The following is a 25,899-nucleotide window of genomic DNA, read 5'->3' on the forward strand; positions in this document are numbered from 1 at the left end:
GGTACTTTCTCTGTCTGCTCTGAGGATTGTGCAATTATCAGGTATGGCTAGAGATAGCATTGGGCCTGCAGCTGAATGTAGCCAGGTTTCTGTGATCTGCTATATCTAGTGCGTGCGCTAGAACAGACCAAGTGTTTATCAGGGCTCTTTTAATTAGTGGAGCTTCTGAGATAGGTATATCTGCGAGTGGGTGGTTAGTTGCAGGAAATGGTGGGTTGCTGCTGTTTTTGGCTAGGTTGGGGCTATCCATTTTAGTCCAGTTAGGCATATTCTTAGTACTTGGATACGTTCTTCGGGAGGAGGGCTGTTCTTTAGACGGGATGCTAGTTTGGAGTTTCTGATGTTTACAGGACAAGGTTGGTTGAGTGCAGGTCTTGTGGTATATAGTTGGATCCATTGTAACGGTGAAGGGGGCAGTGGCCACTCAATATAGTTCCTTGTTTAAAGTTATATGTGGTCCTGACTGGCTGGAGAGCGGGTAGGAACTTAGTGGGTAATATGGTATTGATGAGGGGTAATAAGGTAGCCATGGTTAAGGTTACCTTATGAACGTTGGCCATATGTGCCGTGATAATGGGTAAAAATATATAGTACAGTTAATGAGATCGCTGCAATGTATCAGCCAGATATCAAGATTGATGGCATGTTTCAGCCGCAAGTGCCATATGTGTGCCTTGTGCACCAGTTTGAAATATAGCTGCAGCTGCCAGGATGGTGTGAGTTCCTGAGATGCCATGTATGGAGGGCCGTGTAGGTCTGGGGACAGCTATGCCGATGTGTTACTAGTCACAGACTTGGCATTAAGACATCTGAAAATTGGCCGGACTGAAATTTGGTAGGAACATTCGAGCGCATGGGCATTTCACAATACAGAGTACACTTTGCAAAAGAATAGTAGAACTGTGTTACATCAATAAGAGTTCTGAGGCAGGTAGATGTTAAAGGGAAGTGGCCTAGTATACATAGCAAATGAATGAGCATTTCACAGTACATGTTACAGCATAGTAAGGCTACATAGTATCATTAAAGGATAAGAGGCAGGTCACAACATTAATGCGAGATGTGCTTGCATATTTATTTATGTAATACATATATATATATAGAAAGCAGATCAGGGACCACAATGTGACAAGTGAGTTGAGCTAGAAATATGCAGCACATAGGCAAAACGACATGCACAATGGGTACAAGGGGCGGTCAGTTAATGCTGGAGGCAAGTCTCCAGGCAACTGAGCTCGGAATGGGCTGTAAGGCTAGCCATCTAGGCACTATAGACCTGCAAAGGATGGCTATACAATACCAACTATGTTGCAAGTTTTGGGAATAGGTCAATGCATGGGAATCGAATGGGCAATACACTGTGCACAAAATACTTGGCGGTAATACGATAATAGCAGTTGGCGATTTTAAATCAGAATATTGGCACCGCATAAACTGTGAGGCCTTGCACAGGAGGATCCGTGGAAGCAATGTCAGGAAAAGGAGAAGTAAGACAGTGGTTAGTTTGCAGAACGACAAAGTAGGTATAATGTGTAAACAGCTAACAGGCCTGATATCTGGTGGCAAAGAGACCATCCAGTGTATTTTAAGTAACTACGAACCTTGTTGATATGCCTATCGTGTTTAAGTGTCAGTGCGGACAAGCGCAGCATTTGGTATTGCAGGTATTACTTGATGACAGAGCAAAGCGCAGGCAGCATGGAAATGGACCATAGTGCAGCGGCAACTGATAGAAATAGTCAGCTGAGAGGCGAGGCATCATAGATACAAGTCTGATGATGTTGTGAAATGCATGTTTTTACCGTTCTAGAGGTTTGACGTCTCAATGCCTCCTGGGATTGCTGCTAGTGGTCGAAGGAAGTGTTGAGTTGACCCGAGACCCCAATCTTTTGTAGAGGGGCAGAGTAACGTGTTCCAGGGACCCGGAGACCCGGACAGGCACAGACAGGGCCTTATGATAATGGCCTTTGGATGTTGGGCCAGCTTCCACCTGCCGGTCAATACAATTGGCCAAAGGAGTAAATTGCAGCCAACCAGGCGGTACGTCCATGTTTTCGGAAGGGCCTCTTAGCGAGGCACAAAGAACATGGTGGCCATTTTGGAATTGTGGATAGAGGCTTATATGCAGCAGAGTAATATATTTTAATGCTAATCTCGTGCCATGCTGTGGGCTGCAGCTTCATGAATGAAGTGCCCTAAGCAAATGCACATGAAATGCGGAAGACTGTGCAAAGACAAGGTAGGGCATGTACACCCCTGGCTCTCACCAGCATTATAGTCGGATACTGCTAGAACTAGCTTCTCATGAAGTAGAAGCATGGATCCTGATAGAAAGGGCTCCTACCTTCTTGGCGTAGTTGTAGCAGATGAAGCGTGGAGAGAGGAACAGACAGGGCCTTGTGATAAGGGCCTTTGGATGTATGTGCAGAATGAAGATTACACGTGTGAAGAGCACTGCAGAAAACACAAGCCATTTTACAATTGCACAGACGCTACAACGCAAGTATACTTAGTATTCATAAGGCTGGCAATACATAGTATATAGACTGCAGGCGGTGCCTCCAACATATATGTATAGAGAATTCTGGACATTCGATGATACAATTTTAGCAAGCGAGACTCCATGAAGGAAGACAGATTGAGAGCTATGTGTGTGTCACAGGAAAGAATAGGCTCGAATTCGAAGCCAACCCAAGAGGTTCTCTGGCTTGATGTCAAAGACTGGAAGCAGCCAAGAACTGGTTATCAACCTGCGAAGAACAGCATAAGTGTGAAGTAGAGGCATCCCTTGATAAGTTGCAAACCGAGAACACCATGAGTGCCAAGTTTCTTTATTAAAGGCAATTAAAGGCCACAATACCGACTAATTGACGGTCTCTGATCACGTGACCTGAGGGTAAAAATAGATGAAGGGCATGGTGCACCAGATTGAAGATAGTAAGTGCTCACACTCCCTTATATTCCCAGAGACAAGAAGCTACTACAAGGCCGAGTTCAAAGACAATGTGAATGACAGACGGCATGAGTGATGAGAGATGATGTGCTGATTGGGTGGGAAGACACAGTCAAATTCATCCACCAGCACTTGTGGTACCAACTTACATGCTGCTAGAGAATCAATTGTTCCAGAAGGGTACAAGTGTGCCAACTAATTGTAGAGGCTGTATAACGAAGAGCCTTATAGTTTAAGACCCAATAGTATTCTGTATACTTAATAACTGTTGAAGATGACTTGCACTAGAGACAGGCTTAAGGTGCCCACCTGACCATAGAGACCCAATCACGATTCTATCACATATAGAAAGTATACGTAGATAGTACCCTTAGTCCAACCACAACCTCCCATAGGTTTTCTTAGTTTGCTATGTAGTATGACATCATGTATGATGATTTGTTGCTACAAAAGTGCTGTTTTTTATTAAATGTGTTGAGATTATGCTCTGCGACATCTGTTGATGTCAGTTGTACTCCCTGTTTTAGAAAACTGCAAATAAAACAGTTATTTGCCAACTTCCTGAATTGGTCTTATTGCTTAGTTTGAGAAGTTATTCTCTGTCCCATCCATAGTATGAAGTGTTACCTTTATTAAAAGAGCCTCTAGGGTTCATCAGTGTTTCTATTTTAAGATCAGGGTTCTGCGCAAAGTTCTCCAATATCATCCCCCCACCTTCAATCAGTGGTGATATCATCTATAGTGGCAGGCTCTTCGGACTATTGTAACGCTCTATACCTAGTTCAGCCTCTTTATCTACTTCACCTCCTTCAGGTGATTCACAACACTGCTGCCAGAATGTTGACAGGGGTTTCTTTCCATGCTTCTGCCTCCCCTATCCTTGTCTCTCTGCATAGCTGCCAGTGGCTAAATGTGTTGACTTTGAAGCACTTTTTGTTTGGTGCACTGGCCCTTTTACGGTCAAGGCCCTGAGATTCTTCAGGAAAGATTCCCTCCTTATGCTTCCTCTCGCTCCCTACGCTCAACATCTTTTCTTCTGGTTCAAATTCCCCATGGGCACCGCTCCAGGTTGGGGAGCGGGCTTCCTCTGTGGTGGCCGCAAGGCTAGGAATTCTCTCCCGCTGGCCCTGTGTGCCACACAGGAGCACCTCTAGTTTTGCTGTGCTTTAAAAACCTTTCTTTTTTAGCATCTCTCCTTTTTATTTAGGTGGATTCTTTCTCCTTGTTATGTCAGTTTTGTTTGCTCTTTTGCTGCCTTTCCTTCCAGTAGCACCATGATGCCCTCGTTGGTGAAGGTGCGCTTTATAAGCAACTAAATAAATAAATAAGTACAGTCAGGGCTGAAAGTTATGGAATGTTAGTTTATTGGAGAGGTAACAGGGTAGATCACTGGAAGGTCCTCCTAAACCTCATCTCCACCATCCTATGAAAGGAGATGTGTGTCACTATTTAATTTATGCAGCGTAACACACATATTTTTACAAGATCTCATCAGCCCCAGCAAGCATTGTTAATGGCAAGGGATGAAGGGAGCTGTAGCAAAAAACATCAGGAGAGCTGAAGACCCCGTATCGAAGCCCAAACTACCTTTGACAATGGTAGTTTGTTTAGTAAAAGTGTCAATAGAAAAGGCAGGAGGAATGAGTCTTGAATGATGTGTTTTGGTGAAATGCAAGTGTGCCTTTTTAGGACAGCAGCTTGTGATTTATGAGGATGTGTTTATATTCTGTATATTCTGTTTATGCTTCTCCAGGATTTATCATCCCGACATTGGTGGAGAAGTGGTGAGAGTGTTTGCCTCTGGTGGCAGGATACCAGCACAGCTGTGTTGCACGCTCACCCCCGCCAATGCCATTTTGAATTGGCCTTTTTTAATTGTATTTGGTGCTTTCATGTTGATCTTTTCCACGAAATGAAATACAATAAATAATTTTAAAAAATAATACAAACATTAGTTAACCGTACTCTGTGACTGCTTACTTACACCTGGAGAAGCATTCACCGTCGCAAATTGGTTGGCCAAGGGGTTCTGTGCATTGACTTGCTACCAGGAGATAGTCTCTCAATGTATCAAGATCACCAGGGACTGCTTGAAATTGTTCCTCAAAAGATCAAGTACTGCAGGTTTGAAACTGCGAGACAAAATTATTTTTGTCTTTTAACAGAGGTTCTGACAGCTGTTTTGGTGGCGGTCTTAAACTACTGCAGAGTGCTTCATATTGCCTCTGTTATCACCTTGCAACTGTTCACAAGGGGGCCCAGTTGCTCTCATGTGTGAAGCCCTGGGAGGGAAGCATGAGCACTTAAAAATACCATTACACTGTATTAAAATGACACAATTATATTTACAAAAAAAGTGTAACACACGTCTGTTCCCATTCTGTTGTTTCAGATTAAGCACTGACTTTACCAAAATATCACCAACTAGGCAAATAATTCAGGCCATCAGCGGCGGATGTAGTGGACTGAATTTGGTAATACACAAAAATTAAATAAAACCAGCAATTGAAAGGCGAAAAGGTTCTAAAAATGTAGATTGACATGGAATGAGAACTGCTAGCTCACTCACCTGACTTGTCCTGCCGACTTGTTGACATGACCAGAGCATGTACTCTACACCTATACACACGACCGAAAGCAAAATGGAAATGTTCGTGACCAGGGACCTCCACACTCCAGTGATGGACACCCGAAATCCATGCATAAAGGGGGATTGGGGGGGACACAGCTTCCTCTCAGGCAAATCCACCAACAGTGTTGAACAATTGTGGGAGTGGGACTTTAGAATGTAAGAGCCTGATTCACAGAACGTTGTTGTGCAATGGGATTGCACCATTATAAAACACTTCTGTGAATCAAGCCCGAAGAATTATACAAGGACACTCAATTGAATCCACTGTAGCCAGAGGTCCTATTAAAAAGTGACGGCACTTTAGTGTAGGAAACGGTGACATTGTGCTCTTTAAATGACCACTAATGCAGACTATCTTATGAAATATACACCCCAATGTGACTATGTTTTATTCCCGGCATTTCAAGCAGTGCAAAGCATTAGATTTAAAGATGAAAATGTCCCGGATAGAGAATTAAAAGAATGTTTATTATGTAAATGAATGCATCCCTATTAGATTAGATGCCATGGAACAAAACTGATTTGTTCAGTGACATAACAGATGCGCAAATGCATGATAAGCCGCGCCATGTAAAATCTGCACAATGTATTTGTTTGGTCTAATCATGGATACCAAAGCCGGTGGGCTGCTATTTTTGCCAAGTTTGCACCCAGAAGCAAAATTCCATGAAATGAATCTACGTTGTGCAGGTCCATCAAAATAATGAAATACCTCATCTGTAATTGCAGGCATGCTCATCCTCAGGTCTGCATAAAACCCAAAATGAATCGCACCTGACCCCAGACGTTCCGTGCTCAGAGCCTTGTTAGGAGACTAACTACAGCCCTGGAAATGCTGCTAATCACACCTTGAAGGCAGGCCGCAGATGTTCATTTTCAGTAAATGCATGGCAAATGTTTGCCTATAAAAAGAACATTTAAAAAAATAACACATGAAAAAAAAAACAGCACATCCTACCGAGTGAAGCTTTTGATAAAGGCCACAGGCGTTGCATACGTATCCACCGTTTGCGTTCTTCCTCCAGAGCGAGGTTTTTGTGGTCAGGCAATTGGCACAAAAAACACCGGAGCCTCTTCTTCTCTGAAATGGAAAAGACGGGTCAAGGGTGAGTCACGTGAGCCACAAAGCTAGGACAAATCAACACAGGAGTTCTGCCTCTGTGATGGCCACCGTGACATGATAAAACCACACTGCGCATAATGAGGTCAACGTCCACCCTGCTTTATAGGGACCGCTGCAATAAACTCGAGGATGATGGATGATGTGCGTGAAACCTTTGGGACGAAAGACATTAATTTTGAACTTAAAATCCAGAACAAGTTATTACTCCTCCCAGGGGCGCCGAGTACGCCAGTGCTCTGGGGCCCGGCCGCCCCCTAGGAAAGGCCACTTGCGTGAAAGTCCCTATATGTTACAGTAACCCCCCCCTCAAACCCCTGTCCCAGCAAAACCAAAAGTCTAAGCCCCTGCTCCTCCAGGACAGCGACTACTTAACAGCGTTTCGCATTCCTGTGCAAAATAATTCAGGCGGTGCATAACAAGAAACGTGTATGCACCATTTTATCTTAAGCATTTTCTTGAATGTTCTGCTTTAACGGAATACAAACGTACCAATGACTCATATATTTCGAAGATGTTCATCCCAAATTGGTGTTAAAATAAAGCTGATCAAAGTGTACACGTTCTTTCAAAAATCTAAATCGGATAGCAGCAATTATGTACAACGCATGCAGTAAGATTTACTTAATGCTTTTAAAGCTAAATGTGCCGACAAAATGTCTGTTTTATGTGTCGATAGCTGTGTTTTTACGAAACTGAGCACCCACGTTTTCTGAATTCGGATCCTCCCATTGTTTATCTCTCCTTTTGGCACACATTTTGAAATCCTCATTTCAAACCCTGGAATCCCAAAGCAAGCATGCATTTTATGATTTTATTGTATCACTGCAGCAGAATGTAGGGATTTGTAGCGGCACTGGTCCCAGGAGCATACATAAAGGTGCAAAAGACAGACCTACAGGTTTTACACCTCTTTTAACAGCAGTTTATATGTTCTGGGGCATTTTTTTGTTTTTTGAACGTGAACTGGGGTCAAGAACAGGAGCCACATTTCCACCTCCCTTTTCCCCTCTGCCATCAAAAACCACCAGGCTTGACACTAGCAGGACATTTTCATGCTGGTGTATACCCAAGGGATACCTATGGAATCTGTCAACCTTTAATACCGCAAAATCTCTGAATACTTCATACTGAAATCTCTTCATTGGCTCCCAGTGGATGCAAGGATTAAGATCAAGACCCTCTGCATTGTCCACAAGGCCTTCTTGAGTCTGGGTCCTTAATACCTCCGACTCTCTCTTCATAAATACTGTAAGGGATTTCAATCAGGCACACACCCAGGTCTCGCCTAGCATGTAGCGCACGATGAAACCCTTATTTATTTTTGTCTATAAGTTCAATATTCTGAATGATATACCACTCATATGACACCCGTCTCAAAATACCGCCTCAGGTCAGATTGAACCAGGAGATCAGGCTACTTTGTAAAGATAAATATGTATTTTATTTATTTAATATTCAAATCACACATAAGTTTAATATATATATATATATATATACACATATATATATATATGGGACAGCAATCACCTAACGGTGACAATACAATTCAGAAACTAAGCAAAGCAATTGAATTCACTTATAATGGTGAAAAATAGAAAACACAGGAAAAAGAACAGTTTGGTTTGGTGCACAAATAACGTTTAGGTTAATAGTTCCCCCTGCAAAGTTTTTTTAAATACACATGAGCAATCCTACACAGATGTAAGTAATCAGCAGGATTCAGGAATGATAGGCAAAGGTCTAGAGTTTAGGTACAATCTTCCCTCCCCAGACAAGAGAGAAAACCGTTTTGGGCAAATGACACTTTAAACTGCCAGGTAAAAATTGCTTTGTAAAATAATGCAAAAGGGTGCAAAAATGCTTAAATTGATAGTATTTCTGAGGAAAGCTACACTAAACAGGTCCTAACACACATAAGCTATAATATAAACAACAGTACACATTTTAGATCAGAATGGGATGGAAGAAGCACTGTGAAATGGCAAAGAGACACGTGTAAACTTTTGAACTTTGCAAATTCGCTGCAAACATTTACTATGTAATATTGGAGAAAAACGGGTCAAATACACTGTTCCACAATTGTTTAGTTGTGGATGTAGCTAAGGGTCTCAGGTATCAGTGAGAGTTGAAATATTGTTCTATCTTTAGAATTGAAGAAGTTATAGAGGTTTTAGTGAGAGTCGTTTTTGCAAAATAGGCACGAAAATGAAAACAAAAATTCAGTTTTAAAATGACAGATGGGTTTTTATACTATATTAATGACTATGAAAAAGAGGAAGCCACACATGAAACTTCACAGCTACGTGGCCAGCGCAACCAGTCCGTGGTGGATACTCGATTTCTGGGATTTACTTTAGTTATTCAAAATTACTAAGGAGTTATGGTTTTGTGATAAAGATGAGAGAAAAGTCAGCGCAAGAATAGTTCTAACAATAATATGGTTCTGAATTTAAAGATGGGATGGGTTGACATAGGGATAATACAATGCACATATACTATGGGTCACTGTTCTTCCTGTTCATACCTACAGTCCTTTATAATTAAATAGGACCGTCAGTTCTGGTCATTGGGTGGATCAGGTCTACCGGCAGCAGGGCCCCTGTGGAGGGATTTGGATCAGCGGCGCAGTCTAGTCAATTTTGGACTGCGCCTCAGGCTGGATTAGGATGGGCCCTTCTGGTTACTGGACACGGTAGATGACAGGATGCAAGTTTCAGCGGGCAAGCCTTAATGGTAGCAAGCCAAGCTGAATCAGAATTTTAAGTTCTGGAGGTTTGCAATTGGGTCAAGCTAGCAATAGTTCAGCAATGCTAAGTCTGGATTCTGCAAAGAAATCTGGATCTTCAAAGAGTTCTGGAGCCAGCTACAAGATAATGAGTTCTGGATCAAGGTGCTGTGCGTAAATCTGGATGGGTTCTGGAAGCAGTGTGTCCCTAGGTGTAGTGAAACTCCTATATTTATCCATTACAAATTGTATGGTGTGGGCAGAACTTCAAAAACACCCCCCCCCCCCATGTCTGTGAGTGGCTACAGGCATGTGCTTTGTCCTGGTTGGTGGTCTGAACAGAGCTGTCATTTTTATGACAGGATTTAGGAACTCCCACCTTCATTTTTACCAAAACATAACATTTGCACAAATGAACATTTCTAACATTATGTACCCTAATAAAATTGGACACATATATTTTATTTTCGATTGTCTACATTCACAGTCACTCCCCATCCTTGTGCGAACTGTCTTGGTCATTCTACAGATCTTTATCAATTTCAACTATAACGGTTTGGTTTATTCATTTCTAATTCTGTACATCTCTGGGCGCTGATCAGTGGATCATGTACATAACATTTTAGATTTGCAACATTGATCGTTCTGCTACAAATAAACATTTTTCATAACTTTGGTTCCATAAATGGTACAAGTTTCATCAATGTCTTCAAATCACAAGGATGAAATTTGTTTAATGTCTACCAGTTTTCAGATTTGTTCCTCTTTAGGTTGCTCAGTTAAAGAGTTCTAAACTTTAATCAAACATAAGGATTTAACATCAAAGTTCTCCTTTGTAACCTCCCCTTCTCAGGTAGCAGCTGTCGAGTCTTTTTATCAGGGGGGTGTGTTCCCTTTCTGGAGGGGGAATTTCCTTCCCCTCCCAGCAGAGGTCAATGGTCAGCCTGTCCTTTGTTCTTTGGCTCAGCCCCAGACAAAAGTCTACTGAGGTCCCATTGTACTGCTTGTTGTCATTATGCGGGAACCATTAGCATCACTTAAGCCTTCCTGTAGCAAGAGAGTGTCAAGCTGAGATGTCAACTTTCCCAGGCCAAGCACTGTCAGATCAAAATTAAATAGTTGATTAGCTCCAGACTGGGTTCCTCTGAAATTCACCTACAATCTTTTATTTAAAAGATATAAAATGAACAGAGTTTATAATGGATTTTGACATTTTAAAGGAATTAAGCCCTTCACAGAAAAATGCTTTAAACAGGCAGATTTTTCACTTCCTCAGGATAAAGAAAACACATTTAAACTGGATTTGACAGCCAATTTCCTTAGGCAGCTGTCAGGCAGTGATGCGTGGATTGCTCTGACTGCCTGGAGAATCCATGATTTTAGCACACTTTCCTTTCCATAATTCTCTGGGAAAATGACTAAATTGTTAAGGGCATTTTCAGATTTTGCCCTTCTGTGGCCTTGTTTCAGGTGACAGATGACAGGTGACAGCAGCGATTCCTGTTTTTACACCAACTTTGCCTGTGTGTGTGGCAGTGTGTGCAGCTCGTTTGTGGTTTATGAAGCATGTGCAATCTTTCAGATGTTAGTGTGCATGGGGTTATCGCCTCCATTTTTGGCAGTTTTCTTTTCCCATTGGCAAAGGGGTGCAGTGTGGCACATTGGCGTGGATAAAAATATTCCACAATACCTTCCTACTCAAGCTCTTTGCTCCTCCGCCTCGAACTCCCTCAGGGTCAGCTGCTTCTCCAAGCAGCGAGTTGGCTGTAGATCTCTTTCTTCTGCTGGGGCCTCCCTCTGGAACAGCCTCCCTGCCTCTGTGAAACTTAAGGAGATCCGTCCCCGTTTGGAAGCACCTCAAGACCTTCCTCTTTGCTTCTTTGCTTCCGCCTTCTCTCTTCCTCTCCCCTGCTGATCTCATATCTATTACTGCACTGGTCACCATGCTACCCTCTGAATTCGGGCCCAGGTCCCTGCCCGCCCAGTTGCAGACCCTCACTGCCTCCTGGCTACCCTTGGCTCAGCCCTCTTTTAAAGCCAAATGGGCCGCAGTGATAGGTGTAGGCTAATCTTACCTTAATGAACCACTCCTGGTTCCCCACTTAAAATCTCCTGTATGTCTGACATCATAACAAGAGTGCTTTGCAACAGAAAAGGTAAAGGGGTGAACACATGTAATACTAAGTCCCAACCATCTTCCTGTCTGTTGTGGATCAAAGGGTCTCTCCGGTTAATTGAGCTCTCTGTGGTTCCTGGTTAAAGCAGGTCTCCCTTGAAGCCGCAGCGAGAACAGGCTTTCTGTCTCCTGCAAACCACATTCTCGTACCTTCTGAATTGCCCCCCTTGCGGATGTTGCCTACTGTAAACCCACAGCCCCAGACATGACAGCTCACTGTCATTGATACTTTAGGGCAGGAGCAGGCTTCAGATTGACACCGTGCATATGAAAGGTGTACGGGGGTTTCGTGTCTCCTTTATTTTAGCCTCTGCAGCCAGTCTCCATGTGAGCCTGTTTGAAGTATACTTTGTCAGATACCAACTAAATATGACAGGGAGGACTGTGCCTGTAGGCTGTGTTCACCCATAGTACACAGGTCTATGTGTATGTCGTGCGGTGAGCATAAGAAACTGTGTGCGGATTAGGCCCACACATTTTCAAGGTTGATCTACCATCATTTAATTTCATACAAAATTTCCAAAAACCCCAGGTGAGTACACACCCACTGTCCGGATGGTCGAATTCCTCACACTAACGAAGGCAGACAACTGATCAGTCCACCTCTACTTACCCTGTTTGTCTACGTCAACATTTGCCTTTCAACCAGACTATTCCAGACTATTCCAGACATGACCACTCTCAGCGACTTGCTTGGCAGTCGCAGAATGACTTTTTTGGAGGTTTTTTTCATGAGCAATTTAACATACTCGCGGGCAATGAAAACCAAGGGTCTAATTGAGCACATCTCAAGGCAATCATAGCAACACGCTGCTTTTATTAATACCTATTTATCACTCTGAAGCTATCCTCATGTGAACACCTTTTAGACACCTTAAAATGTACCCCTCTCATTTCTGCAATCCTGACCTATGATCTACTTTGGCTAGATCGGGATGTTGTGAAGCTATCACAAACATTATCCTTGCTTTATCCTGACCCACCTCAGTCTGAACCATGCCAGTCAATTTCATCTGTGCCCTCTTTCCCGCACTGCTTCACCCATTACTTTTTTAGTTCATACGCTATGTAGTTTCCCGATACATGAAGTGGGTGTACATACAGCAATATCTAGACACGTTCCGCCACGCTGTGACCACTATGGTAGTGATTTGACAAGCTGTGAAAGATGTCTAACACCACCTAACATAACAACACCTACTTTTACAGCACAAAGCTGCACAACGAAACAGGCAGGAAACGGTACAGAATAACATTATACTACTATTATTAGAAAATAGGTTATCTTGCTGTAAGGCTGTATGAATTATTTTGTTAAAGCAGGCATAGCAAACGATGCACAATTAATCTTATCCATGGAGAAGATGTACTTGTCTACATGGGATATTGTATTCGTTTTTTTTTTTGTATGATCGCTTATCAAACAAAGAGTACGCATGCAATGAGTGACAGAGCTACGGCGGGTTGTGCGTGCCATGTGGAGCTCCTTTTAGATCCCTGTCTGCCCCACCTGCCAATAGCAAAGTAGTAAAATAGTATTGAACAGTGCTCTATGAGGAGCCCTTTGCCACCTCTGGCAACAAAGGCCAGCTCCAGATCTGCATGCAGTGCCTGACTTAGATTAACACATCTGCATGAGATGTTTTTACACTGTTTCTATATTTTATTACTATGTACAATTTTCAAATATATTTATTGTACAAGCAGAACTACACTTACTTTGAAGCTTTCCTGCAAATGTTTTTTTTTTTTTTTTACACAACCCTTACTTTTGTCATCTTGCAGCGGAACCAGTATCATTTTGGAAATGCAAGCAAATTCACTTTAACAAGGTACATTTATTTTGAAGAAAAATGAGTTGAATTTTACATTAACAGGGCATAATATGTTCCACCTCTGTAAATTGATTTTTGCATGCACACCAGGAAGACACAATATAGCCTCTAACTACTCATTCATTTCCGGGGCATCTATCACACAACCATCATTTTAAACACAAATCGAAAAGGCAATGGAATGAGACATGTGTACATTATTTTTCTGTTACAGAATGTGGCCGATTTCGATTTGTGCACGTCAGGCACTTAAAAATAATATATATAGTCTATACTTTATTCAGTATTATGATCACGAATAATGGCAAGCAGGAAATGAGATTCTTATATTGAAATAAATCCTTTTTTTAGGTGCCTTGTTGCGAATAATTGCACACAAAGGAATACATAGTATGGCGAATTAACGTTTTTTCTATAAGTGAGAAAAATAATCTGGGTAAGTAATTTAATCATCGTGACCAACATTGTGACTCACAAATTTAAGGACCTGATCACGTTTACCCAATTTATTTAACTTGGTCTGGATGCGGAAAAGTGGTCGCCATGCCAACAAAGCACAATGGCTATAATTGTACTCCTGTACATATGAAATGGAAAGCTTTATGCAGACATAACTTAGGCTTTGGGACTGGAGCACTTTCTTGGCATTGGAAGGGCATTTGATTCATCGGGTGTTTCACAATGTATCACTAAAAAGAGCTGGTGAGCCGCCAGTTCCCTATAGGGTAATTTTTCCATCCAGATGCAAGTGCTATCAGAGGCCCTCGTCGGCTAAACTAATTATGATCTCGCCATTTGCTGATGCCTGCTCCTTCGAACGTTCGACACCCGTCATTAATCACTGATAGAAGGAAAATGAATGAAACGTAAAGAAATGAGGGCTAGTAAGCCGCGCAGTCATAAAAATCGGAAATGAGTATAATAATTTAACAAGACCGGAGGAATGTTTTTAGTGAGACCAAAGTCAGGCCGGCAATTGCCCTTCCATGCAAAGAGCAGGTATTTTTTTCAGACTACAGCAAGTTGTGCAACTTCAGCCAAGGAGCCGACATAACACCTGCAAAGAAGATCTTCTGTTTTGTTTGTTTAGTCCTTTCTTTCTTTGTTATTCTCACACTACTCCTAATCCCCATGTCCAATCCAGGCGTTTGTACAATTTATGTGCGATCAGGGGTGTCGCTAGGTCTGGAAAAGATCCAGGGCTATGCTAATGTCGGGACTGTCAGGACTTGGGGCTAGCTAGCCTTTTGATTGTAGCCCCTGAGCTTCTATCCAGGCGGGCTACAACCAAAAGACCCGGTGCTATAGTCGACTCAGCCTCCCCCCAGCAACGCCTCTGGGTCTCGATTGCTGGAGTGAACTCTCTCGACAGAAAGCCGGATGGACTGCTAAATACAAATCAGTGTACTCATATTTTTGTATTACAATTTGTATTGGCACACAAAATAGTACATTTTAGTAAGGTTCAAAGAAATGACTATGGCATAAATTAAATCCATCCACTGACAGGAAGAACAGTATTTATTCAATCTAACAAAAAACGTTATGTCCCAAAGAGGTGTGAATTGGTTGTGATATTAGTTATATTACTTACAAGGAAAGAGACTCGGAACACCCTAGACTTTAGAACCAGACATGGTTCATGATGAATGTTGCATGTTCTTAAACACCCTCTTTAGGAATACCACCCATGAAAAAAATACATGCAGGTAGAGGAGTCTATCCACAAAATCCAAGGCCAGTCTCATCAAATCTATGGTATTCAAACACACTTGTCCAAAATCTGACATATGCAGATGAGGTGCACACCGAGCTTTCGTGGGTGTGCACACACTGCAACTTGTGATCTGCCTCATGATCATGTGCATAATCACATTAACACATTACCTTAGTCGGCAAGTGGCGGGGACTAGTAAACATTTATCCACACCAATACAGAACAGAGCAGCAATACACACCCTGTGGAAAAATCAAGGCAGAATCAGGCGGCTACCATGATCAGATGGGCTCCCTATTTAAGCGCATGGATTGCAGAGCTGCAGGCGAGTGACGTCAGGTGTCAATCAGGCATCAGCGGCTGCACCTAGGAGCAAGCGGATCTCAAACAATCAAAGGGCCAGAATGAAAGTAGGTCAGATGTGTTTTAGCCACATTAATTGAAGCCCATATTACCCATAAGCGCTGGGTATAAAAAAGGGGCAACTCCAAGAGTGAGTGTGAGAGTTTGGTGACCAGGTGACAACAGCGAGCCATGCACAGAGAGCAAGGAGGAAGGTGGATGAGGGATAAAAGAAGAAGGCAAGGAAGCAGGTGGAGGATGGATAGATTGAGAGAGTGTAGGATAAGGGGGAGAAATGGTGGAAGGCAAAGACCTTTGGCAATCGTGCAATCATCGTTTTAGTAACTGTCTCTTGCTTCCCTTCCTATTGCCATTAAGACGAAAGCAACAATAGGTGGCAAGATCTTCTGAACTCTTCGTTTTATTGAAGTAGTACATGACTGCTGTTCAGTACATCAAGTGTATGATGTTCCATTTCTCCCTTGTTCTGAGGGTTTTGGAAGAAAGCTGTCACTTCTATGGAGTGATTGACATGGAGTTTTCAAATATATGTATGGCTGTCTCGCCCACATTTGTGACGTGAGTATCATTGTTGCATGTTCCTGGTACAACTTTGTACTTGTATGTGAAAAAGTGGAGTCGGGGGGAAAAATGTATACACATTTCCCTGACCAGCTCATCCATCCATGCTTAGAGAACCCTGTTCTTGGTGCCTGGAACATGGTGTGCTTGTATGTGGATTTGTCTTTTGATTCACAACAGCCAAATATTCTGTGCAAGCAGTGACAACTCTACTGAGTTACTGTTCCTGTTGAAATAAAACATGGCTGTTTTATTGTCTATAACAATGGCAATATTTTTGCTGATTATGCTTCTCTGGAAAGATGGACAGATTTTGAAGGAACTTTTGGGTTGATATCACTTAGAACCCCGCGACCTGATTAAATGCAAAAATGTGCACTGTCGCATTGGTGTGCCATAGAACAGAGACTTCGAGTTCCTCAACTCCGTTTGTTTAATTAGGAAACCAAGCTGCTGTGGTCACACCTTATTACTGCACCAGAAAAATAATTATGCTGAAGTCCAATTGCTGTTGTGTGATAATAAAGTTTAATTGATCTGCCCTATGGATTACACGTGTTTCAGCAAGGTGCCTTTCTCAAATCAGGGCTTATCCAACTTTATTTCTCTTGATCATTACTGGAAGTGTAATAACGGGGATCAATCCCAACTGCAAATATCATTGTCGCGTCCTGCGTTCAAGCGAAGTGTTGCTGCAACATGGGAGCTCAAATGGGAATGGGGAATGGCCCTGGTGAATGGGGAATTACCGGTCCCACCAACCTTGGAATGGACCAGTAATTGCTCCATTCAGCAGAGCGGAGTCGGAACGAGTTTGGAGGCAGCCATGGCGCTAATAGCGCCATGGCTTCCTCCAACCTCGTAATGAGGCCCAGTGTCTTTAAATTGTTCCCCTGGTCTCTTTTTGTACTAGTTCCCAGTTATTGGTCAGTCATCTAGATAAACGTATGGCAGAATTCACCTGCAGCAGAGATCACAAGGAATTTTCCAAACGAAATACCTTGAACTGGAAATGCCTTTTATTTGTTTTGAATCATAGGTACTTTTGATAAACTGAGAACATTCAAATATGAAAGTATGTATCTTTTGTTTGTAACACTGCTATATTATCCACTTTTATGAGGAGGGGAATAACCTCCTGTAGTGTGGTCATTCTGAATTGTTGTGGCTTCACATATTTGTTTTGTGGTCTTACATCTAAATCTGGTCCTTTTGTCTTGTGTTTTTTGGGAAGTAGGAATAAATGAGATCAAATTCCATTGTTTCCCTGGTAAGGGGGTTTTTCTTCGATGACTTCCTTTAGGAGCAAGTTCTAAACTTCTGAACAAAAGGTGTTCCAGTGGTTGGGATCTGTGTCATGGTGGATAATCACTCACTTTTTGCAGGAACTCCATGCCATAACCATGTTCTACTGTGGTCAGTGCCAACTTGTCCAAAGTTATTCCCTATCATTTGTGAATGTATGATGTTATGCGCCCCCAACTGGGGAGACATGGGAGGAAACCTATACTCATAAGTCACTGCTTTGTTGCTGTGGCTGCTCCTCTCAGAGTTTGGCTTCTACCACACCCTTTGTCACATCTAAAACAGTGCTGGACTCCAGAGGCAGCTGTGTTGTGGAGCTTAGGTCAGCATTCAATGAGCTAGTGGTGGGCGTGTACATGCTTTTGATGTCCCTTGGATAGACTGTTGTGAACTAGAGGTTTTGCGACTTGAAAAGGTACTAGAGTCCTGCAACCACACACGTCTTTTTATAACCGTTTGTTCAGCAATAAGCCTGCCGGTTGTGTCAGCTGAATCGAGTGTGTTTTTTAATTACAGTATTGGTGGATTGTTTTGCTTCATTTATAGCTTTGCTCTTAGCTAGACGTAGGTGTTCTGGTACTTCTTTAAGGAAGTGATCCATTTGGTCCCGTTCCGCCCGGTGGTATCTAGCAATAAGCACAGGGGCATTTTAATTTGTGCCTGGTGCACAGATGAGGCGGAAAGTTTCCTCCCGAGTGCATAGTTCTCGATTCTCTCTTTATCTGGGCTGGCTTCTTCGATTGGTAGATGGATGAAGGCTGTTGTGTTGGAGGTTGCTTCGACTAATGAGTCATAGGGTAGATAACCCTTAGTCTACAAAGGGTCACTAGGTGCTGATTTATATTTATTTCTCAACCCGTGGATTAATAGCTTTTGTTAGCACAGGATTGAGTAATGAAGGAATAATTCTCTTATTTACTGCCTTTAACAAGGGGGTGCACTGGGCTACCACCTCACCGTCTTTTCTTGTAGAATGGCTTGAATGAGGTCAGTGTCCTTATCTGATTATTTAGTTTTAATGCCAAATGTATCTGCTGCTCTAGGTAGAAACACTGCACCTGTCACTAGTCATTGGCTAGTGATATTTTACTCTTGGTGAGTAAGAAATGATGTGCTGTGTGTATGTATAGAATTGAGGTGGTAAGCGACTTATTTATGGCTGGCTAGTAGCTTGCAACTTGAATTTTAGCCCCCTGATTACATAGAGATCTGTGTTTGAAGAGGTTATTGACGGATTTACAACATGTGGAAAGGAACATGGTGGTCTTCATGCTCTATATCTTGATCCTCGTCAAGACTAAGCTCTTCCTGAGAAAAATCCTCTTGTTCTAGTAGTCTACCTCATTTATTTATTGCATCTTATAATTCTTGCTTGGGCCCCTCTCTATTGAAACCCCTTCTTCCATAAAGGATGTCACCATTTGCATTGTTTCCTGGAAGCTATCATTGATCCATTCATGTGCAGAGGATGTGTGCTCTTCTTCTTCAAAGTATGACTTCTTTTGCATTACTTTGGATAAGCTGTCCTCTCCCTCAGCTACAGTTCTAGGTGTAAAGTGATGCTAATGAGTCTTTTTTGTTGTTGATTTAAATGAGTTGAAATCTTTGAGTTTGAATCTTCATTCAAAGCGTGTGCCTTGTGGTCTGACGATGATTACACACGGTGTGCCACTTTTTTGTTTCCACATCGACTGGGGCGATTGTTTGACTGGGCGTCAATCATTTTAGATTTTCTTCAAGAATCGGTGTCTATGCTCTTTTTTATGTTTTATATTTCCAGTTTGTGTCACCATATGTGTTCTCTGAGCTGGGGACCAGCTTCAGAGAAACAGTGGTTTCCTCTGTGCGTGGCTCTTCAGCATCACTTTCGAAGCCGAAGCTTACCTCTACTTTTTTGGCTTTGAAGTTTGCCGTGGGTGACTCGCCCGTTGATTTTTGTGTCTGCATTCTGTGTCTGGCCCATCACTTTGTTCTCTCTTCCTTCTGTGTTTTCAGCTTGAAAGGTTTGCACCTATCCTTCTTGTGATCCAGTGGGAGGCAACTATTGCACACCCAGTGTGCATCTACCCATGGAAATGTATTGTTACAAAAGGGCAAAATTTAAAAGGATTATTCTTCATCAAGCTGAGGGAGCCAACATGTTTGGGGAATGGGGGGATTTGAAGGCATGCTACATTGCCTACTTTGTGTTGTACACTTCCACCTTCTTCACCCTCCCTACTGTTTGCCTGTTGGAGTGGAGACAAAAGTCATCAAGAGGATCTTGTCTGTCAGATCCTTCGAAGACAACGTTAAAAAGCAGTCATGCTACTGAATCAAGTCTGCACCGAGGTTGGTTGAAGCACCATATTGCTCGGAGTGGAGGGGAGTTTTTTTTATTTTTTTTTACGCTGCCTGATTTCATCCAGCACATTCGTGGAAAAATTATAATCTGAGGACATTGACGCGTGAAGGCCGATGGGAACCTGCACAAGTAAGTTATGGATAGTGTTACAGGAAAACCCCAGCTGACGCCATTTTCATATTCATAAACAAGACAAAATGTAATACTCTGCATGAACAACTGGATGTCAGCCTATGCATAACAGCCTATGCATATCATGTGAAGCTCAGCATATTCACAAGCCCCAGATATATGTATACTTGCTAAAAACAGAGAACACAAATACAAGTACCATGCTGTCCTTGAAATAGTGTTTGCATTGTTTTTTGTGAGGCCATGCATGCTACATAAATATATTTTCTCTCACTGATGTGGGTGTGCTTGTACAGGAAATACTATTTGTTCTCTACTTTCCAACTAACACTAGATTCATAGGATAGAGTCTATACATGGGGGAAAAAACTGGATGTAAAGTATGGAAATGTCAACATGCCGGTTGGTACAGTCCACCCTGCAAATCAAACCTTATCTCACGCTGCAGTGCTGCTTCAGAACACTCATTTTCCTTATATATAAAGGGATGGTTGAGAAGTAGTGGTATAGTGCGAGTTAAAGTTTAATTACTAGTACACGGATTTATAAACATATATAGTCCTGTTTCATCCATGCCTCTTGTCCGAACAATTTTCCTTTGGCGTTCCCCTCACTGCCTCCTTCCGTTTCTACCTTTCATCCAGCTCTCCTCTCTGTATTTCTTGCCACAGCTTAATGTTGCCAACATAAATTAATCTGTGCTGATGGTATTGCAACTCTTTGTTAGCACATTGGGGCAATGAACGCATTATAAAGACATCTATGATCTGTTGTGTAAATGCCTGAAATGTGTCAGTTTTGGATTGGGTGCATTTGCTTTGTATGATGCACATACCGGATTTACTAAATGTTATGTTATGTTAATATTTGTTTATACTGCATCAAATCACCTCTGTAGTATTTATCATAGACTAGGGGCCTTATTACGAGTCGGGCGCAAAGGGATACCGGGCACCGGTAAGGACACCGGTGCCGGTAATCCCTTTGCGCCCTACTCCGAGTTCCCTTAGCGGGTCCCTCCTTTAACGTCTGGTTTTACCAGGCGTTAAGGACAGGACCCGTTAAGGGACTTTAGAGCTAATAACAGTACCGCAATTTGCCGTACCGTTATTAGCGCCTTCCCCCTTCCCATTGAGCCCTATGGGGGCTCAAATGGGAATGGGGAATGGCTTTTTCAATGGGGACTTACCGGTCCCGCAACTCCCCATTGAACAAGGGCGGACTCGGTACCGGTATTGGAGGTAGTCATGGCGCTAATAGCGCCATGATTACCTCCATACTCGGAATGAGGCCCTATGGGTCTGCCACACCACAAACTAGCCTAGAACATAGTTTTTGATGTGGCATACTCAGCCACCGCCAGAGTTATCCAGATGTTAGTCCTCTGGAGGAAAGAAAATGAAAATAACAAGGGGAAACTAAGAGGATGGGAAGGTTTGGTCGTATCAGAATCAGTGCGATTTTTTCTGCACCGCTGAATTCCTACTTTGACCATGAAGTGAAGAATTCACATCTGCCAAAATGCTGTTGGTAAATCCTCCACTTTAGGGCCAAATTATTATTATTATTGTTATTATTATGGTATTTATTGATGGCGTACCTAGCTTCGAGAAGCAACAGAGCACTTTACAGAGGTATTCAACAATACAGACACACAGCAAAGCACTTTACAGGGTATACAACAGTACAGATGCATAACGGGGTGCTTTTCAGAGGTAACAACAGAACAGATATACAGCGGGTGGTAGGATATAGAGGGGCACAGCGGAGGAGTACATCTGTATAGGGTTACAAGGAGGAGAGGGCGGACGGCGTCTGGCTACAGGAAGAAAGATCAGTGTTTTTACCGTACAGAATTACTGCTCAAGAGTAAACACTAAAAAAATGCCCATCGAGACCTATGCACTGCAAATATGGGGATTTTCACTGCCTTACAACCACTCATAATCCATTGGTAAACCTACAGGATCTACTTGTGGTGATGGTAAACAGTGTTGGCAGTCATTTCATAGAATTACCACAAAGCTCGTAATGAGGCCTAGAGATTCTAACACACAAACACCCGGGTTATCTTAAACATGAGATGCAGCATAACACAGTGTAACATACCAGATCTGACAGAGCATAGCATTTTAAAGAAAGTGTAAGCAGGGCAGAGAATAGCGAAGATAGCGTATAATAATCACAGCCACAAAAACATGCAGAAGCACACCTACACATTGCACCAGACCCACCGCTTCTAGATTCGAGGCCTGATTTTCTAAAGACTGACCAACGGTATTGGAATGGAGGTCCAGAATCGACAAGGGTCAGAAATCGATGGCGGGGGCCCATCTTTTACACATTTCCTTCATTCCACCCAAAGGCAAATTGATCTTTCCTTTCACTAAGCGGTGCTATCTCCTGGCTACAGGAAGAAAGATTTCGGGCAACTTATTGTCTAATCGTTTGAAAGAAATTATGGCTTCCAAAATACACATTAATTTGCTTGTTCTGGGTTCAATATAGTGCTAACTTGCTGCCTCGCATATGCTGAGGTACTTTGAGATACTGCATCATGTTGCAAGGGCAAGGGAAGGAATTAAATGCATTGATACAATGAAAACAGGCATGGGTCCGAAAGCCACGTCAAAAAGCGACATTGGTGCACCCCAGGGACGGTGAGAAGGAATGGTGACCTTAAACACTCACTTATTAGACGGCCGATCTAGGAGGCCCTGTGCACACTTTCAAGAAAGATAATGGAATGGGAGGCAACACAGTGCAATGTGGTATGTCATGCAAGTGTGTTATATACTGTGCCAAAGCACTGCCTTAGTAGATTAAGCGCGCCCAATCTTGAATGTGGAGTGGAAAGCTTAGTCTGCTCGAGGAAAGAACATTAGTAAAGGGAAGACAAAGGGACAGGAAAGCCAGAAACAGATGCTACAAATAAAGGGAGGAAGGGATTTAGTGTTGGGCAAATGTGTTCTGATAGCATGGGTGCATGCCAGTCCAGTTCGGTGGACAATAGATCTACAAACAATAGGAGGAGCCTGTGTCCTTCAATTATCTGATCATTGGGTTGTCTTTCCACGGCAGATTTGGAGAATTGTGCATTAGGCCACAGTTCTAGCTGCTGGGGAGCTGCACATGTGTTTGGGCAATCCTAGAAGTGTTTGGTGTATTTTCCCACACATCTCTATATGGTGTACCCCATGTAAAAATGCAGAATGTATATTCTGAGACTCCCAAGCCTGAGGCAATAGTGGTCCAGCGAAGAAAAGACTGTGGGCCTAATTCACAGAAGCGTTTATAATGGCAAATTCCCACTGGAACATGCTCTGTGAATAAGGGCCATATGTAAATGCTGTTGCTAATAGAAGGGAAGGGAATGGACTAGTTCAATCAATATGGTAACACTGAACACAAGCATTGGCAATGCCTACAGTTTGGGCTTTTGTAAAGGCATTTAACAGTCACTGCACTTCTGGTATTAACGGGCCATTGATGGTAGCAGGTGCAAAATGGTGCATTCACCTGGCATCTAATAACAGTGCTTGGCAAATGCCTATTTATAAACAAGCCAAAACTCTTGTCTTTGTCAATGCTTGTTTTTAACTTCATTGACGGGTATGTATAGTGCTTATAAATCGAGTGGCTAAAGGCAAACCTGGTTAAGACATTTTTATTACACAAGTAGCGAGATTACAGCTCCAATTATGTCATTAACTCCAAGAAGACTGCTTTGAAAAAAACACTAGCAGGCATTTTCATTGTGATGTTTCATGCTAAGGCTTCATTAAAGCGAGTTCAAAGAGTTCCCATGAGGTAGTGTTTTGTGTGGGGAGGGGCTGGAACTGGGTGGGAATGGCCATAGGGATTAGCATGGCCATCAGCAGTCAATTGGTGGACAAATAGCCAAACAACACCTACAAGCTGTGTGTTCCGCCTCATATGCCATTTCTGTCTATCTGTACTCTAATGCAATAGTTTCGGCTCATTGATGGCACAAGTGCCACCTAACAGCGCAAACTATACACTGTTAGCTTGATGTAACACAGGTTATTAATAAGAGTTTGTTTGCTTACTGTCATGCTAGACTTTATTTTAGTGTACAGGGACAGTGTGCATGATGAAACATGTTTCATATGTTTGTGAGACATCTGTATTGGAATGTCATGTGTATCCATTTGGATTTGATTCCATAGTTATAGCTTCACTTTTCACCTGATTATGTAAAGTGTCATGTAAACTTAACTTATAGTGTTGATACTTTGACACCATAATATAAATATATATAGAGTGAAAAAGGTTAACAAGGACCTTCTTGTACATGTTTTCGTATGTTTTGCACTAAAGTAGGCTATTGATGCGCAATGTCTGAAACACTTGGTTTACTGCTGTAGTGCACCACCAACTTTCCTGCATTTCCATCTCTGGAAAAATGGTCACAAACCTTGCACTGCTAGCTTCTTCCTTTTATCAGTGCCACTGGCTGCAGCTGCTCTGGATGGAAGCCCTGATTTTCTTTGTTTTCATTAGTGTACTTGTATTTTCTCCCTGCCATGAGCATGCAGTATGAAATCAAACTAATGCATTTGCTTCTGCCAAAGTGGCATCTGAAACAGCGGTAGGCCTTGCTTCCTCTGTGACCTATGTTAGTCACTGCGCCGTATATCACCAGCAGCGGAACAGCTATCTAGAGGGTGTCAGTTTCTACACGGAGCATAATACATTAGCACGGGCATGACTTTTATGGAGTCTCCTATAAGTTCATCGGAAGAGTCACGGGAATAATGGGCAGGCAGATAATCACACATATCAAATTTACTCGTTTTTTTTTTTTTGTCTATTCAAATGTCCATTCCTAAACCTAACCATCTACATGGACCAGATGAGGTCCTGCCGGATCGACACGCCGAGTCTGGCTAGACGCTCTGAGCATTACCTTTAGTTAAGAGTGCTTCTGGAATACAGATTGTAAAGTTTCTGGCTGGCATCAATCTTGTATCTATGCAGACACATTGGCCCAGGGGAAGCTAGTTCATTCCTCTTCACTAGAGAGTCAGTGTGCATCCGGCTCATCAACTTGCACGAAGGTTAATAGATGGATTTCCCATCAGCATTGCACAGGGCATCCAGGTCACTTACATTGGCCAATCCTCATTGCTTTCAAACTTCACATTATGTTGCGTATGGCTCAGGCTGCTCACCACTGGTTCTTATTCACTGGCACTGGCTGCATCCGCTTCAGGCTCAATAACCAAACTCACAACTGAGCTACATTTGCTAAAATAATAGTGCCTGGGGAGCAATTTCTATTAAAAATCATGTTTCTTTTTACGGGTTGCCACCTACAAGACTTTTTTAAAAAAAAGTTTCTACATCCTAATGCAAATACAAGGTGCTCTACTACTGCACATGTACGAATACAAATTCAAAGGAAACTCATAAATTAAGTCTATGCCTTGCATGGCAATTTTGATTCAACTCCGGCCAAGCTCTTTTGGTACCCAGATAACAAATAACATTTCCAGTTAATTTGTGATTGGGGTATACGGATTTGCAACTGAAATGCAAACATGACGTGCCAATATCCCCCCCTCCCTATGCCTTTACAAGTGAGTTATGGATAAATGATAGGAAATATTATTATTCACCATACAGTTGATGTAAAGTATCACTGCAGTGGCCATTTCTTAAAATGTTTTGCAGCATGGCTTTATTGGGGAAAAGCAGTCAATTCCCCTTTTCTACACCACCCTTATCTACTATCCTAAAATCCAATTACAAATATACCCTTTTCACACACCCCTAAACTTTGCCAGTAAAATGGCTAGTCAACAAATGCTGTGAAACAGCTGCAGTAAATTAGGCAGGTACAGATGTACATACATTAGTACCCTGCTCTGGGGAGCATGCCAATCAGGTGGCTAGAACGCAGCTTGAATCACTGGTGTAAGCCCACGTTCCAAGACGCCTAATAGCTGGCTCCCCCTGCCGCCATCTTACCCCCATCCTCAATTCCTGTTTTTTTACTAACCCCTCCTT

General features: G+C 42.4%; 1 protein-coding gene across 3 annotated transcripts in view; it reads right to left on the bottom strand.

Annotated features, from left to right (window-relative positions):
* TRPS1 (transcriptional repressor GATA binding 1) overlaps positions 1–25,899 on the bottom strand; it is an 832,359-nt gene that overhangs the window by 54,667 nt on the left and 751,793 nt on the right. For all 3 annotated transcript variants that reach the window (XM_069621533.1, XM_069621534.1, XM_069621532.1), the window contains exon 5: positions 6,544–6,666. In XM_069621533.1, the coding sequence (XP_069477634.1) occupies positions 6,544–6,666 (123 nt within the window). The remainder of the gene's footprint in view (positions 1–6,543; positions 6,667–25,899) is intronic.

This window comes from Ambystoma mexicanum, chromosome 5q, assembly GCF_040938575.1.
Source record: "Ambystoma mexicanum isolate Mex_15411 chromosome 5q, UKY_AmexF1_1, whole genome shotgun sequence".
NCBI classification, from domain to species: Eukaryota; Metazoa; Chordata; class Amphibia; order Caudata; family Ambystomatidae; genus Ambystoma; species Ambystoma mexicanum.